At 43.9% G+C, this 14902-nt stretch overlaps 1 protein-coding gene across 5 annotated transcripts in view; it reads left to right on the forward strand.

The window, feature by feature from the left end:
- Ctdspl (CTD small phosphatase like) overlaps positions 1-13906 on the forward strand; it is a 118572-nt gene extending 104666 nt beyond the window's left edge. For 2 of the 5 annotated variants that reach the window (XM_074060030.1, XM_074060031.1), the window contains 4 exons: positions 1352-1408; positions 4470-4562; positions 6705-6890; positions 12071-13906. In XM_074060030.1, the coding sequence (XP_073916131.1) occupies positions 1352-1408; positions 4470-4562; positions 6705-6890; positions 12071-12238 (504 nt within the window). In that variant the 3' untranslated portion in view covers positions 12239-13906. The other 3 variants (XM_074060032.1, XM_074060033.1, XM_074060034.1) reach the window with 2 other exon arrangements.
- The last annotated feature ends 996 nt before the right edge of the window (positions 13907-14902 follow it).

Here is a 14902-nt window from a genome sequence, read left to right on the forward strand (position 1 = left end):
CTCTTCCCCTTGTATAGCTATATGATGCACAGGCTTGAGAACCCCAGGTTAAGAACTCTGGCTTCAGTATAGCCTCCTTTGTACTAGCACATGAGAGATTAAGAATCACTTAACTCTGTGGAATATAATTTCACAATCCAGTGCCTTATGAAAGTTTCTTCCTTTAGTCCTTTCTTTTTGCTTTTTTAGCATGATTATGTATTTCAATGGCCAAGTTATAAAATATTGAACTCATCCTGGCCTTGCAACCCTGAAAGTAAATAAACTATGTTCTTAAGCTTTAGTAGCATTCTTACAGCTGAGTAATTAGTAATGGTGCTACAACTTAGCATTTTCCAAAGTTTTTTTTTACATGTCAAAGAGGAATGTTTGTATGACCAGTGATGGACTTAAAGGCAAACGTAGTTCAGAGTCTGACCAGAGGCTCTGTACCCCACACTCTGTTGAGTGGCATCACACACACCTCCCCCTTCCCTGTGTGTCTCTCTTGTCCCAAGGGTTTGCAGGCTGATGGTTCTGTTGGTCCTGTTCATTTGAATGGTTTTCTACCTAATTTGTGGAATTCCATTTAGAACTGAGAAGGGTCATATTTGATTTTTGAATGTCTTAATATTGTCTGAGAGTTACATTAAATATCTACAAGTTTGTACATATGCTGGGTATTGTGTTCCTTAAAACAGAGCAGTTGTTGGGAGACTAGCTCTCTACCCAACCCAGGGCAGGCAGGACCTGAGATTACTGATTCTCAGGACTAAATATAGCCTTGGCCACTCATTGGATCCATTACCATACCTAGGGAAGAAAGGAGACACTGAAGTATGGAGATGGGAAGAACCTATACCAGGTCCTGGCCTGTGGCCTGATTTCACCCCACCTGTCCTTAGCTCTGCTGTGGGTCCATGTGTTGAGCATCTCCTGCTGACCTGCCCACACTGTGGGTCCAAGTCCAGATTGTTTTCCCAGTAGCACTTGTTACTAACTGCCAGGCTCTCACTTCCTCCCCCTGGTGGCCAGTGGTTTCCTTCATCCTTGTGGGATTTTGGGCAAGGGCTGGAGTTTCTGAGGAATCCCATTCTCTCACCAGGCTGTGCCACCTCTTTGTGGTTGAGGCAGGCAGGTGATCAAGAGGTTGGACCAAACTGCTGAAAACGTCACAACATTCAGAACAGAAAATAATGTGCTTTCCTGTTTGTGCTTATTTCAAGGAACCAAGGCATGCTTCAACATCCTTCTCCTGAACTGTTTTTTCCAATTATCAAAACATTGGTCCAGGCAAGCTTTTTTCTTGCTAACATTTCCAATTTTATCTTGTTCTTTCAGACATATTAATTATAGTTTCTTTTCTCTCTAGCCCATTAGTAATGCTGATTTTATTGTTCCGGTTGAAATTGATGGAACTATACATCAGGTAAGAAATAAAGCTAATTTTGAGTTTCAATGAGCATTTTTTGAGAATTATATTCCCTGTGAACTTCGTTTCTAAATTCCCATTTCAGTGGTAATTTTATTCAGTCCATAAGAAGAAGACTTAATGTAATACAATTATTTTCTCCTTTTTTCCCCACTCATATATATTTTATACTGAGTTTACAAAGAAAACTGAATCTGTTCATAAATATTAGATGTAGTTGCAAGTTCAAATAGTTCTTTGATTTGAAACAGACTTTCAGGAGATTCCATACTCCCCATTGTCCTAGCTTGATGGTCTAATTAACTTCCTCATGTAATTGCTTTCAGCTACTCTCCTAGCAGGCAAAAGGAAAAGTCACCCACCTACTGTGGATGCTTGGGAAAAGATAGCCATTTCCAATGCCAGCTGCTCCAGACTGATCTTGTCAGCCCTGCCTGGCTTTCTCCAGTGAATCTTTAGCAAATACTCAACCCCAAAGAAAAAGGGAAGAGGGTATGAGTTTTTGGATCAGTCAGCTGCTATGAATAAAGATGCCATAGTCAGTTGGTATGCATCATCTTCATTCTTTCTGGATTTTTTCCTCATCTGCATAAAGCTCTTCTGGAAATAGCTTCATTTATGAACATATTGGAAACACACTGTAGAAAAGTTAGCCTTGGAGTTTAGGAGTGGAGGGAGCTTTTGTCAGATTTTCTACAGGAATGATATGACCATCTTCCTTATCAGTTCCAAGGTTCTAATGGGAGAGTACATGGCCCCATATCCCAAGAAGGAAAATCTGTCTTGGATCTGGACCACAACAGAATGTCTTTCCTTAATGATGTCAGTAGTTTCTTTGGCTCTTGAATGCAGGATATTAGAACTGTCTCAGCCTTTGAAAACAGCTAGTCTAGCCACCTCATTGTCCAGATGGGGAAACTGAGGCCCAGTCAGGGAATGGGTTGGTTTAGGGTCATACAATGTGAAGAATTAAAGTCTCCTAGCTCCTGGGCCAGGGTTCTTTTCCTGAGACTCAAGTACAACCCTCCTACTCCCCCCTACACCCCCACCCCACCCCACCCATTTTCTGGCCCATTCTCTAGGAGATTCTGTCAGGAAAGTGGGAAAGGCAGCTTTATCCCTAGCGTCTCCACATTTCATGCTTTTAAAAGCCATTGTGGAGCCAAAACTGCAAGCACGTGGGCATTTAACGTTTGCAAAAGCATTGACTGAATTAACTCAGCACCCGAGAAGCAGTTAAGACTTCTGTATTTATTACTTTGGCTCATGTTGCAGAGCGCTCCTGATGAAACAAAGAAGAGCAGCCCAATGGCATGGCAGGTGTTAGGAGAGAAATTAATCCTCATACCACATGACTGTGAGCATGACCAGCCTGCAGGAACACCCCCACCCCTCCCCAGCTCCAGCCTTCCTGACTATGCTGCGGTTCACTTGGCAATACACAGACACCCCAGGGTCCCAAGGCTGGGATCAAACACTCTCCTGAGAGATGGAAACCACAGGCACCAAAAGCAGGAGGACCAAGGCCCTGGCGAAGGTCGTGGCCTCGTTCAAGTAATCCAGGATAGGCTGTGCAGGTCCCAATGGGCCTATTCTTGGTTACTTGCACGGGGACGCGGGCCTGGACGCCGGCATCCGGGCCCAAGACCCTCCTCTTTGCCAGAGGCACCAACGCCAGAGTTTCTAAACAATCTGCTGTCCTTTACATGTAGCAAAATTTGCTTTCCAAGCAGTTTTCCCAGGGACACAGGACCAAAGACCACACACATTTGCTCTCACCAGCATGGAGGGGTCTCATGGGCAAAGTGGGGCCTAGAGCTTGCTGCAGCCATAAGCCCTACCCTCAGTCTCACCGAGCCTCCCAGCTCCTCAGGACCATGTTGGCACCCAGTCTAGGCCATCCTTTTCCTGTGACCCCTCCCTTTACTCTCAGCCACACACCAGTGCCCACACCACTGTTTCAGTTAGCCAGGAGTTCTCCACCATGTCCTGGCCCTCCTGAGGGTCTGTTTCTGGTGTATTGAAAATTACTTAGTCTGTGTAGAATTCCTCAGCCAGCAGTGTGTCCTCCCTCCATGTGGTGCAGAGCCCCTTGTCTCCCCTATGCTACTTCTGAACTTTGCCTGATGAGGCCCTGTGTGTGTTCCCTGCCACTTTCTCTTCATCATCATCCACTTCCTCCACTTCCTCCACCTCCTGGTCCTCTCTCACTGCATCTGATGAGGTGGGCACACAGTCTCTAACCCAGAGCCCAAGTATTTTTAGGCCTCCAGGTCTGCTCATGTTTTGCTCTGCCTGGAAGCTCACTTCTCATCCTTATCAGCCTGGTGAACTCCTACCATTCTTCAATGGTTACCTTCTGTGATTCCCTCCCCTGGAGAGGGGGTTACTATGAACTTTCATTATGCCATACTTGCTTTATAAATTTTGTGTGTGTCTTCTTTAGACTGTGAGCCCTTCGAGGGCAAAGTCTTGTATTTAATTCATCTTTGTAACTGCATCAGGCTGAGAAATACGTTGAATTGAATTTTAAAGAGTTTAGTTTATTTTAATGAAGTGGCTAATTTCAAGTGAAATTTATTCTGGTTTTAACTGATTCCTCCCTGTGTCACTTCCTCTATCCTTTTACCAACTTTGCCTCCTCTTCTACCACCAGTTTCCTCAGATTTGTTCAGGCTCCCTAGTCAGGAACCCATGTATGAGCTAAAGTCTGACTGCCTTAACAGCCCCTTCCCACACCTCGTCCTGAGAGGCCCCTCCTGATGGCATGTTTCTGAGTCCCAAGAGGACCCAGGAACAACAATTCCACTTGCTTTCTGAAAATCTCCAACACCCTTGACACCATGGTCATCTTCCCCTTTCTCCCGTGGGAGGTCCCCTGCACTGAACTCAGGCATGAAACCTTGGTCTGAGAAGTGTCACTTCTGACTCCACAGTCTGGTCTCTGCACGCCACACATAGGACCTTTTATGGCAATTCTTCCTATAATGGGCATCTGGACCCAGGTCTCCCCAGCACCTGCCATGACTGACCAGCCTGCTATTTCCTGCCGTTGCAGGTGTACGTGCTGAAGCGGCCGCATGTGGATGAGTTCCTTCAGAGGATGGGGCAGCTCTTCGAGTGTGTGCTCTTTACTGCCAGCTTGGCTAAGGTGCGTCCTGCTCCCTACCATGGACTCCCAGCTGGCACTCCAACCCCTCCACTCCTACCCCCAATCTGCTAAGAGCCCTTTGTTAAGGTGGGAGAAGCTATTTTTACACTGTCAGGTTCCCATCCCAGATGGGATGGATACAGGCCATGTGCACCCTGCCAGGCTGAAAGGCTTCTGGTTACCATGGTGATAGGACACACTTAGAATAAATGCTCTGTGAAGTTGTTGTATGCAGCACCTGAAACTGGTGTCCACAGACATGTCCATGGTGTCATAGACATGCCCGGTGTGATCATTGCAGCAATGTGACTATGTGTTGCATGCCACAGACACATTGGGGCGCCTTGAGGACTCTGAGTGACCCCAGAGATGAGTTTTGTGGAGTCCAGGTTAAACATCTGCCTGTATCCAGAACTGCCCCAGAGAGTCATACAACAGCTTCCTCCCTCATAGCTTGCTTCTGTAGGGTCCCAAGCACCCTACTCTACCAGCCTGAACATTCCTGGCCAGATCCATCCCTGTGCTGACCAAGGTGTGGCAGCCTCACCTACATAGCACTCTGCCAGCCTCATCACCAACCTCAGAGAATGAGCTGCTGGAGAGAGGTCCAAACCCTGAGCTTTATTCTTGCATACCAAGATGAGAACAAGACCTCAGGGAAAATATAAATCTCACAGATGTGTGGTGCCAAGACTAATTGTATCTGCAGCTTCAATGGCTGTTCTGACAGTACTCTGGGATGCTGAGGAGCCTGAAGTAATAACCAAAGAAATAACAAGTGGGAAGGTTGCACTGGTGCTCTGGACTGAGAGTTGTTTTATCCTTGGTAAAATTGAGAACACTTTTCCTTGGCATTGACCCCAAGTATTCACATAAACATCCATGTTGGGTTTCTCTTCCTGGACTGCTCCCACCTGCCCCTCCATCTGTTTCTCCAACTCTTGTCTTGCTGCTGCTCCCACGTGGCAAACTGAACCAGCTCCCAAGTGCAGCCTTCCAGTCCTTTCCTCACTGATGGCCAAGTTGTGCTGATTGGTGGTAACTGTTCACTTCTTGGCTCTGGGCTCAGCAGCATTCATGAAATGGGCCTCTTTGCTTGCCTCCCAGGGGCTTCAGGAACCTCTTGCTGGTTCTCACATCCTTTCAAGGTCATACTTGGTCATACATCCCCTCATTAATTCATTCCCCCAGCAAATGTGTACTTAATATCTACTATGCATCAGGCATGGTACTAAAGCACTGAGGATACAGAAGAGAGCAAAAGGGTCCCTGCCCTCATGAGGCCTACATTCTTCACATTCATCTCTCCAGCCTGGAGCCTTCAGACCTCAGACACTTCCCTGAAAGATGTTTGCTGCTACCACAGTGTCAATGATCAGAAGGAAATTACCTGTCTTTTCTCATCCTGAGTCAGCCCTCTGTAGCTCACACTCGTGGTCCTTGGCTAGCCTCACCAGAATAGCAAGTGCCTAAAGCTGTCACTCCACTTGGTCAGTAGGAAATGCAGCTGCTTCTGAACTCTACCTCCCTCAGGATGTGCCTGAAAAGGAAAGGACTTTCCCATCGACCTAGCTGTGGTATATTCCCCTGTGGCCTTCCCAACACAGCTTCAGGTGCTCCTTGCCTCACTGGCAGAGTCGCCAGGCCTCAGTGATTCCTGGCTGTGCGCCTCATTTTGGTGTTAGTGCTAAGTCCTGGCCTAACATCAAGCTTGCAAGACATGGCCATACTCCAAGTGCAGTGCACAAGCAGGAGAATGACATGATAGGACATATGCATTCAAGTGGCCACTCAGACAGCTTTGGGATACATGGACCAGGAAGGAGGCCCAGCAAGAAACGGGAGCCTCTCAGGCTAAAGTCTACAGGTCTGGCCCTGGTAATAGCCAAAGAACTACAGAGATGCTGATGGAGTCAGGATATTTTTGGAGATGAAACTGACAGGAAGTTCTGATGGATGAGATGTGAGAGAAATGGAAGAATCCAGTGCTTTTTTATAAGCATGGAGAGAAAATAGCCAGGATCCTAAAACACTTCCAGCTATTTCAATCCCTTTTTAAAAAGTAGTTTGGATCTTGCTGCAGTAGATCAGGGTTTCAGCTCTTCCAAGCACCAGGCTTTTATTGTGACTCCTCCTTTCTAGTATGCAGACCCTGTGGCTGACCTCCTAGACCGCTGGGGTGTGTTCCGAGCCCGGCTCTTCAGAGAATCGTGCGTTTTCCATCGTGGAAACTACGTGAAGGACCTGAGTCGCCTGGGACGAGAGCTGAGCAAAGTGATCATCGTCGACAATTCTCCTGCCTCGTACATATTCCATCCTGAGAATGCAGTAAGTAGCCCCAAAGACAGATGGCAGGGCTCCCTCTGAGGTCCATTTTGCCAGGCACCACTTTTGAACACCTACATAAGAAGGGCTCTGGGCCTTTCCTTGGTGAAGTCCCAACTCAGCCACTTACCGATTTTATGATGGCAAAATTATTTTTCCTCACTGAGGCTTGGGTGCCTCATCTATTAAATGGGAATTGTAGGAATGCTTGTCTCCTAGGACTATCTTGGAATGATGTGAGAAGCACACAATGGGAACATTTCCTACATAAAACTCTCTGGAGCGTGGCAGCCCTTGGTGCCTACTCACTAGGGGCAGCATGGCTCTCAGCAGGAGAACAATGACCTTTCCTGCCTCTCAGCATTGCCTGGGGAAAAGAAATCAGCCAGGCTTGCTTCTTTGCCGAGACCAGGCCTCCACTCAGGCACTTTCCCTGGATTGACACCTTTTCCCAGGCAAGGACTTCCACAGTTCCACTTATAACAAGAAAAGAAAATGAATTCAAACTAGATTCAGTTAGCTTGTGTAGGGCTGATGAAGTGGTTCAAGTGGTAGAAGAACGCCTGCCTAGCAAACAGTTAGCTTGTGTGACATCATTATTTGAATAAGCCCTCAAAATGTATTACATTTAACTGTTTATTTTAATGAACAAATTGAATTGTTCAACATAATGTGTTTGGTAATATGCCTCTAACAGATAAGGATTATTTTTTAGTATAACCACAATTTCATTATCACATCCAACACAACTAACACTTTCATACATAATCTAATATCCACACTGTTCATATTGTCCTCATCATCTTGAAATGTTTTTTTACATTTGAATTGTTTGAATCAGAATTCAAAGAAGGATACTGCATTACTGCGGTTAATGTATTTCTTAATCTTTTAAGATAATATTTCTTCTTTCTTCCCTTTTTTCCTTGTATGCCATTTATTTGTTAGAGGTTTGATTATTTGTTTTGTAGAAATTTCCTACAGTCTGGATTTGTCTAGTTGCTCGTGATGGTGTTCAATATTTTCCCAGCCACACCCTATCCTTTAAATAAGTAATTAAACTTATATCTACTATTCGATTAGACTTGGGTTCATTGTCTTTCTCTCTTTTTTTTTTTTTTTTTTTTAAGAAGAATACATCATTGGCGATTTTATGTACTTCCTAATAGGGTCATAACAGGAGGCATATAATGTCAGATTGCCCCACTCTTAAAAATTTAAAGTGACCATTGTATTCAGATATTGTCAGCCTATCAATCCATCCATTTCAAGTTCCCCTTTAACCTTTCACTTCATAATTATAGCAGTTGTTGCTGATCACTGCCTACATCCACTGTTTCATTAGGAATTGCAAAATGGCAATTTCTAAATCTATCATTCTTTCTGCCTCTATTGACTAGAGTTATTCTTCTAAAATAATTATAGAACTTACCATCATCAACTGCTTGCTTGCCCTAAAATACAGCATGAATGTTTGAATAGGAAAAGCAGGTACAAGAATTGGTTCTTTTTCTTTAATTCTTCAGTTTCAGACTAATGAATTGGTACTCCAGAGCATCCAGAAATAGCTGGTGAATTTTAGCATTGTATGAACTCATAGTCTTTATTGTTCCAATCCAATACATTTATTCTTCTTTTGGAATCTCAAAATTTCACCTTTGCCCAGTGGACTCCCTTCAAATAACAATAATCCTTGCTTTCTGGTTCAGGATGTTCTGGTGTTGGGGCTCAGAGGTAGAGCTCATGCTAGCATTCACCAGGCCCTGTTCAATCCCCAACACCAACAAATAAAAGATATTCCAGGCTCATCTTGAACATTTCTTGCTTCAGCCATGGAATCAGCCATTCTTCAATGGAGTCTGGTTCCTATTAGTGAAAATTATATTTAGAGACCACAATTTGGATGGGCTTTCATTATTGCTGAGAAGTCCTTTACTTCTAGCCATAAAGCACAAAAAAAATAAATAAATAAAGGAAGGAAGGAAAAGAAAAGAAAAAGAAAGCCTATTTTTTTAAAGAAAACTAAGTCATAAATTCAGACTGGATTTTCTAACCCAACATAAAGTTAATAGTTCTTATTTAACTTTTGGTTTTGTTTCTGATTTTTGCATTTGGGTCTTTCATGCTGAAGTGCTTGATTCCTGAGGATATTAATGTAATTACATATTTGATTTATTCTATAGTATATAGTAATTTCGAAAGCAGTTCTGATCCTAACTTCTGATAATAAGAATTGAGTGCCATTTAGGGTTTTGGAGAGAAAATCACTTGAAATAATTCTCTGTGTGGCCATTGCTTTTTTCTTTATGCTTTGATTTTATTTACATAGCACATATACATGGTTCCAATGCCAAAACTTTTACTGCTCATACATTTAGAGATGTCTTCTGTCCATTTCTGCCCTGCCCCCATTCTCTCCCCTTCCTCTAGGAGTGCTCACTTTCTATTAATCCTAACATGGTTTATTTGTCAAAATTACATAATTAATTTTTATGTCTCTATAACTATCTTTAGATTTGTAGAAGAGCTCAAAATATTACTTTTATACCTTTTATAAATTTCATTTTAAATGCCTTCTTGGCACCCTGGCTGCCACCCAATGTTACCCTTCCCTGCTTCTCTGCCTGGAGCTTAGGGAGGGATCCTGTCTTTGTCCGTGGCTTCATGCCTGAAATTTCATACTTCTGCTTTTACCTGGTCACTGCTAGGCATGGGAGGAAATTTTCCCATGTATCTTTGCTGTGCAGCATAACACAAGGACCCTAAGACATAGACTCCCAGATGTTGGCAGCTGACCTATAACATCTGGCGTTAAGTACTCTGTGTTCAAGGAGCTGACATAGCAGAGTAAGAAGAACTTTTGAAGCAGTCAAATAGCAAGGCAGTTCTCAAATGTTGTGTGCTATTGCTGCCTTTCTGTGGCAGGAAAACTAATCAGGCAAATGTGTATACACTAGATACCTTTTACCCCCCAGCTGTCTTCCAAACCATATAGGTTTGGATTGGCCTTGCTTGAACAAGATGATAACAAAAAGATGATAATGGTTTCTACATACCAGTCTTCTCCCACCACCCTAGGTACTAAGGATTGAGCCCAGGGCCTCATGCCTGCTAGGCAAATGCTGTACCATTTGAACTACACCCCTAGCCCTTTTGTTTTTCATTTGTTTTTGAGATAATCTCATTAACTTTTCCTAGGCTGACCTCAAACTCATGATCCTCCTACCTCCACCTCTGGAGTAGCTGGGATTATAGGTGTGTGCCACCATGTTCAGCTCATACCAGTCCTCTTCACCAAAAGAAAAGATCAAAGTCTGGGGACCCAGTCATAATAGGAGCAGCACAGCTCTTGGGTACAGTTCTGCTGCCTCCTCCATGTCTTCCAGGTACCTGTGCAGTCCTGGTTCGATGACATGACGGACACAGAGCTGCTGGACCTCATCCCCTTCTTTGAGGGCCTAAGCCGTGAGGATGACGTGTACAGCATGCTGCACAGACTCTGCAATAGGTAGCCCCAGCCTCGGCCTGCTCCTGCCTGTGCACTCTGGAACCTCCGGCTCAGGGGATCTGCCTGGCCTCAGCTCACCACGCTGAAAGTGAGGAGACTCTGTGCTTCGAGCCACAGTGTGAATGTGGCCATTCCTACCTGTTTTGTTTTCTAAGGACAGAAACAACTATTTTAAAAAGAACTCTTTTAACAGATTTCATAAAGGAACATTCATTTTACTGGATTTGCTTTTCTTAAAACATACCAAAAAGAAAAAAAATGAAAAAAAAAAAAAAAAGCTTGTTATCTATTAGACTTCCTTTCACCTGTCCTGCCCTCCAAGCAGACAACCTTTTCTCTTCTGTCCCCAGCTCGGAGCAGCTGACCCAACTCAGAATCTCTTTCCTACAGGATGAAGTGCCTTTTTGAATGTTATTTTAAGCTGAGAGTTAATTTTTCTATATAACCTGTTTCCAGACATCTTTTTAGTCTTTTATTGTCTTAGATACTCTAGGAAGATGAACATGACAATTTTCCAGAACCTGGTGGGGTGGCATGGTGGAGAGTGCTCGGGAGGAGAGTGAGTTACAGGAGCCTATCTCCCAAAGGTGTGGCTGTTCTCACAGCCTATAGCATGCTGCAGGGTCAGGCTCCCTTTTGCAGGAGTTTGTTATGATAATGTCGCTGTTTCTACTCAATTCTGACTGTTGGAATGTATCTGAAACTGTTGTTTAACATTTTATGAAACAATAGATTTCTTTTATGATTTTTGATGATGTAAAAATTGTCTTGAGGTTCCATTTCCCCTTGAAAAGGGATATCATGTCACTTCAGCTTTCACACTACTGTCATATTTCTGTATTTTTTGTTATTCTCTTGTTACTGGTTTTGGTAGAACAGCTACAAGAAAACTTAAAACCCTTAGATACTTAAAAAAAAAAAAAAACCTATTTATTGATTTTTAAATCTTTCCTTTCCAAAAGCTGGAAACACATGGAGCTGTTTTGGGGATTTTCTTTGCTGCTACCGTGCTGCCACCAAATGGAATTGACCAGCGGCTGTTACACTGTTCTTTGCCACTGTGCCTATGCTCAGAATATGCTCACTGCTAAGCTGCAAACTCGGACAGGGTCAGAAACAGGTGTCCCACCCCATGCAGACTGCACCAGCTGTCTCCCTTTCCTGGCCCTGGCCACAAGGAATGCCAATGGGCACAAAGGCAAAAGGGCCAGACCACCACACAGGTGTGGCATTAATTTTAAACTGCAGTCAACATCAGATCTTGTGATAAGCTGACTGTTCTCTCTTGAGAACCTGTGGCCTCACCAGCCTCCAAGCTGATGTAGCCCAAGTCCGTCTCTTGGTCTTCTCAGTGGAAGCACAGCCTGTTTGAGCCAAGGGTTGGAGAAGCCTGTCTAGATGTGAAACTTATCGCTCCAGACCAGGGCTCATCTCCTGAGCCCCAGGTTTCCTTGCAGCCTCTCCCAGTTTGGTGTTTAAGCAGTGCCATGTTCCTTGTTTGACAACAAGACAGTCTGTAAAGTATTGCTCTAACAAGAACCCTTTTGTGTTGGAACTGTTGCCTTAGTCCTTTGTGGGTTGGGCCTCAGCCAGAGTTCTGGTGGGAGCGACTGACACTAATAAGACTCAAAATTGGAGGTCAAAGTAAAATTTGTTTTTTTCCTTTCATTCACAGAATAATGAAGCCAGCTGCCAATCGTGTCCTCCCAATAGCACTCTGGTCTGTGAACTTCTATGCGTTCAGAAGAGAAATATTCAGGGGGTAGTAAGGTCTCCCAACATTCTGGGTGTTCTGATCCCAGTAATCTACATGCCAATTAAAATAGAAATAGCCCTTTGCTAGGCATTACTATGAATAATAACAGTTACTTAGCAGATCTGCCCATGCCATAAACCTTTATTTGGAAAACCAGTCATTAAATGACCCTGCTGCCTTAAATGTCTTTGAATGTTGCAGTCAAGTGTCTATCATGTGTTATATGCACACAGAATGAGGCCCTGATGAGCGCCTCAGACCTTCACCCATGCCTCCTTCTGTGTTGGCATCACAGGTCCTTATTTGAAAGAGGGAACAGAAAGGATTGAAATTCCACAATATTCCAGGGGAAGTGAGCCTAGGAACAGTGCTCCACTTCAGAGATACCTAAGCCAGACCCTTCATTTCGTAGCTTTGCAACTTTGAGCTTGCTACACCCACTCAGTGAGGTGCTGCTGGGGGCCTGGTTCCTGCTTCCACAGACCCAATGTCTTGGGAGGGCAGCAGAGCCTCTGAAGGTTCTGGGATCTGTGCACCTTATTTGACCACACTCCAAAATGCCATTTTATTTTAGCCCTTGATTCTGCTTTATGTACATAATCAAAATATGTATATCTCTATATATTTTTAATCATCTACATATAAATGAAGCAATAGAATTCTATCATAAGGCCAAGAAATGAGATGAATGTTTGGGGTTTATTTTTTTAAGGTAAATACGGGTATTGTTTTTTAATTATTACCTTTTATTAAATTGTGGGCTTTAAAACCTAATGAAACCTGTTAACTAACTTCTCTGTGCCATATATTTCCCACATTACCAAAATACTCTAACTCTTTAGCCAGAAGGGAAGTCTGACCTCTTGAGTTTCCATGGTCCTTTCAGTACCAGGTTAAAACATAGTCTCCTGGACAAGTGCTTTTAACATTAAGATCTAGGGCAAGATTGCTTGGGTTTGTGGACTCCAGCCCACTGTGATGATATGACATCTCTTGCCAAGCCCAGAGGGGTACCAGGCACTCCTTACGATGTTAGTGCTCTGTCTTCCATTTACTCTGGAGTGCTACTTGTTGCTCTGTGGTTTCATGCACTAGCTGTTTGTAAACAATGCATTTGTGTCCTAATAAGAAACACCACCTGTCACAGATGGTGAGGAACCTTCTTTGATGATGGTGCAATTCTGATGAGATGATCTGGGGGACATGAGGATGCCCTAATGACTAACTTGTCATTGTTGCAGCATTTGAACTTTGGGTGTTAAAAAAAAAATCTGTAAATCTATATAACCTGGCAACATTTTATAATCCTGTATTTTAAAGATGGCTTTCTAATAAAATCCAGAAACACACAGCCCTAGGTCAAACACTCGTGACGTTTGTGCCTCTGCTTTTAAAGGTGCTGTGTGAACACTTGGCAGGCCAGGGCTCAAGAAGAGTGGATGGCTTGACGTACTTGCAGTCACCTGTGTAAAAATCACTGGCTGCCTCCATTCCTCTGTTGCTGTAAATCAGATTGTGTCTGTTCCTGCTTTCCTCCCAGGAGCTTCTATGCAGACTGATACCCCCAGCAGTGGAGATGTTGGTGTCTGGATAGTCATGGGTTTCTGCTAGACATTTGAATGTGATGTTAAAAAAAAAATTCTAGCACTACTTGGGAAATACTACATGTGGAACGTGCACGTTTCCAGGGGCGAGTATTGTCAATTGAGAGATTTGCAATGATTTACTTCTGCCAAAAATAAACACAAAACTGCGCCCTCTTGTGGATGGAATGCTTCCCCAGTGGCAGCGCCTCCGTCCATTCTCTGCCACCTACACAACCTCCTGCCAGCACCTTGGGTTCCTGGTGTCCCCACTTCTGGAGAGCAGGGTAAATGGGAGCAAGGCTTCAGGACCCTGAAGGAACTCAGTAACTGTCTTGCCCAAATTGCCTGTCACCTGAAAGGCACCAGCATTTTGACCCTCTGGCTCCCTCCCCCAGACAGAAGTTGTCTGGTTCACCATCCTCCCTCAAGGAGTCCAGCCCTACAGCAGGCTTCCCAATGCAGCAGGAGAAAACTGTAGCCTCCACCTGTAAGAGCCACAGGCATTGTGCATGATGCTTAACCCTGTGGCTATGAGTGCACAGCTGAGATGTTGTGATAGCCAGAAACCTGGCAAGGAGTCAGAAACACAGTAGGGATGTGGCAGATGGGTTTTCTGACAGCGGGACACCCTGTAGACTGCCCTCCACCAGCCCCTCTGTTAATGAAATAAAAGGAACGGCAGTGCTCAGGCTCCTGGCAGGAGCTCACCACTGTCAGGAATCTGTTTCTTCATAGCAGTGCCTAATTCAGATAGTAAAACACCAGAGTCAACGGTATCATCAGATAGGTCTTATCACCATTTCATGGATGAACAAAGCAATGTCACTAAGAAAACTCTACAGTTTCTGTTTTATTATGGGATACTGAGCTCTGCCAGACATGTAGTCAGCCCTCCATATCTGTGTCTGCAGATTCAGCAAACCACAGAAGTATTTAGGGAAAAATCAAGTCAACACTGAACATGTACAGACTTTTTTCTAGTCATGATTTCCTAAACAATACACTATAACATTTATAAAGTAATTACATCATATCCAGTATAAATAATAAAGAGATGATTTAAAGTCTACACCAGGATATGCATAGATTTTATGCAAATATTGCAGCATTTTATCTAATACTTGAGTATTTGTAGGCATCAGTATCCCTGCGGGGAGGGCAGTGT

This window comes from Castor canadensis, chromosome 17 (assembly GCF_047511655.1).
Source record: "Castor canadensis chromosome 17, mCasCan1.hap1v2, whole genome shotgun sequence".
NCBI classification, from domain to species: Eukaryota; Metazoa; Chordata; class Mammalia; order Rodentia; family Castoridae; genus Castor; species Castor canadensis.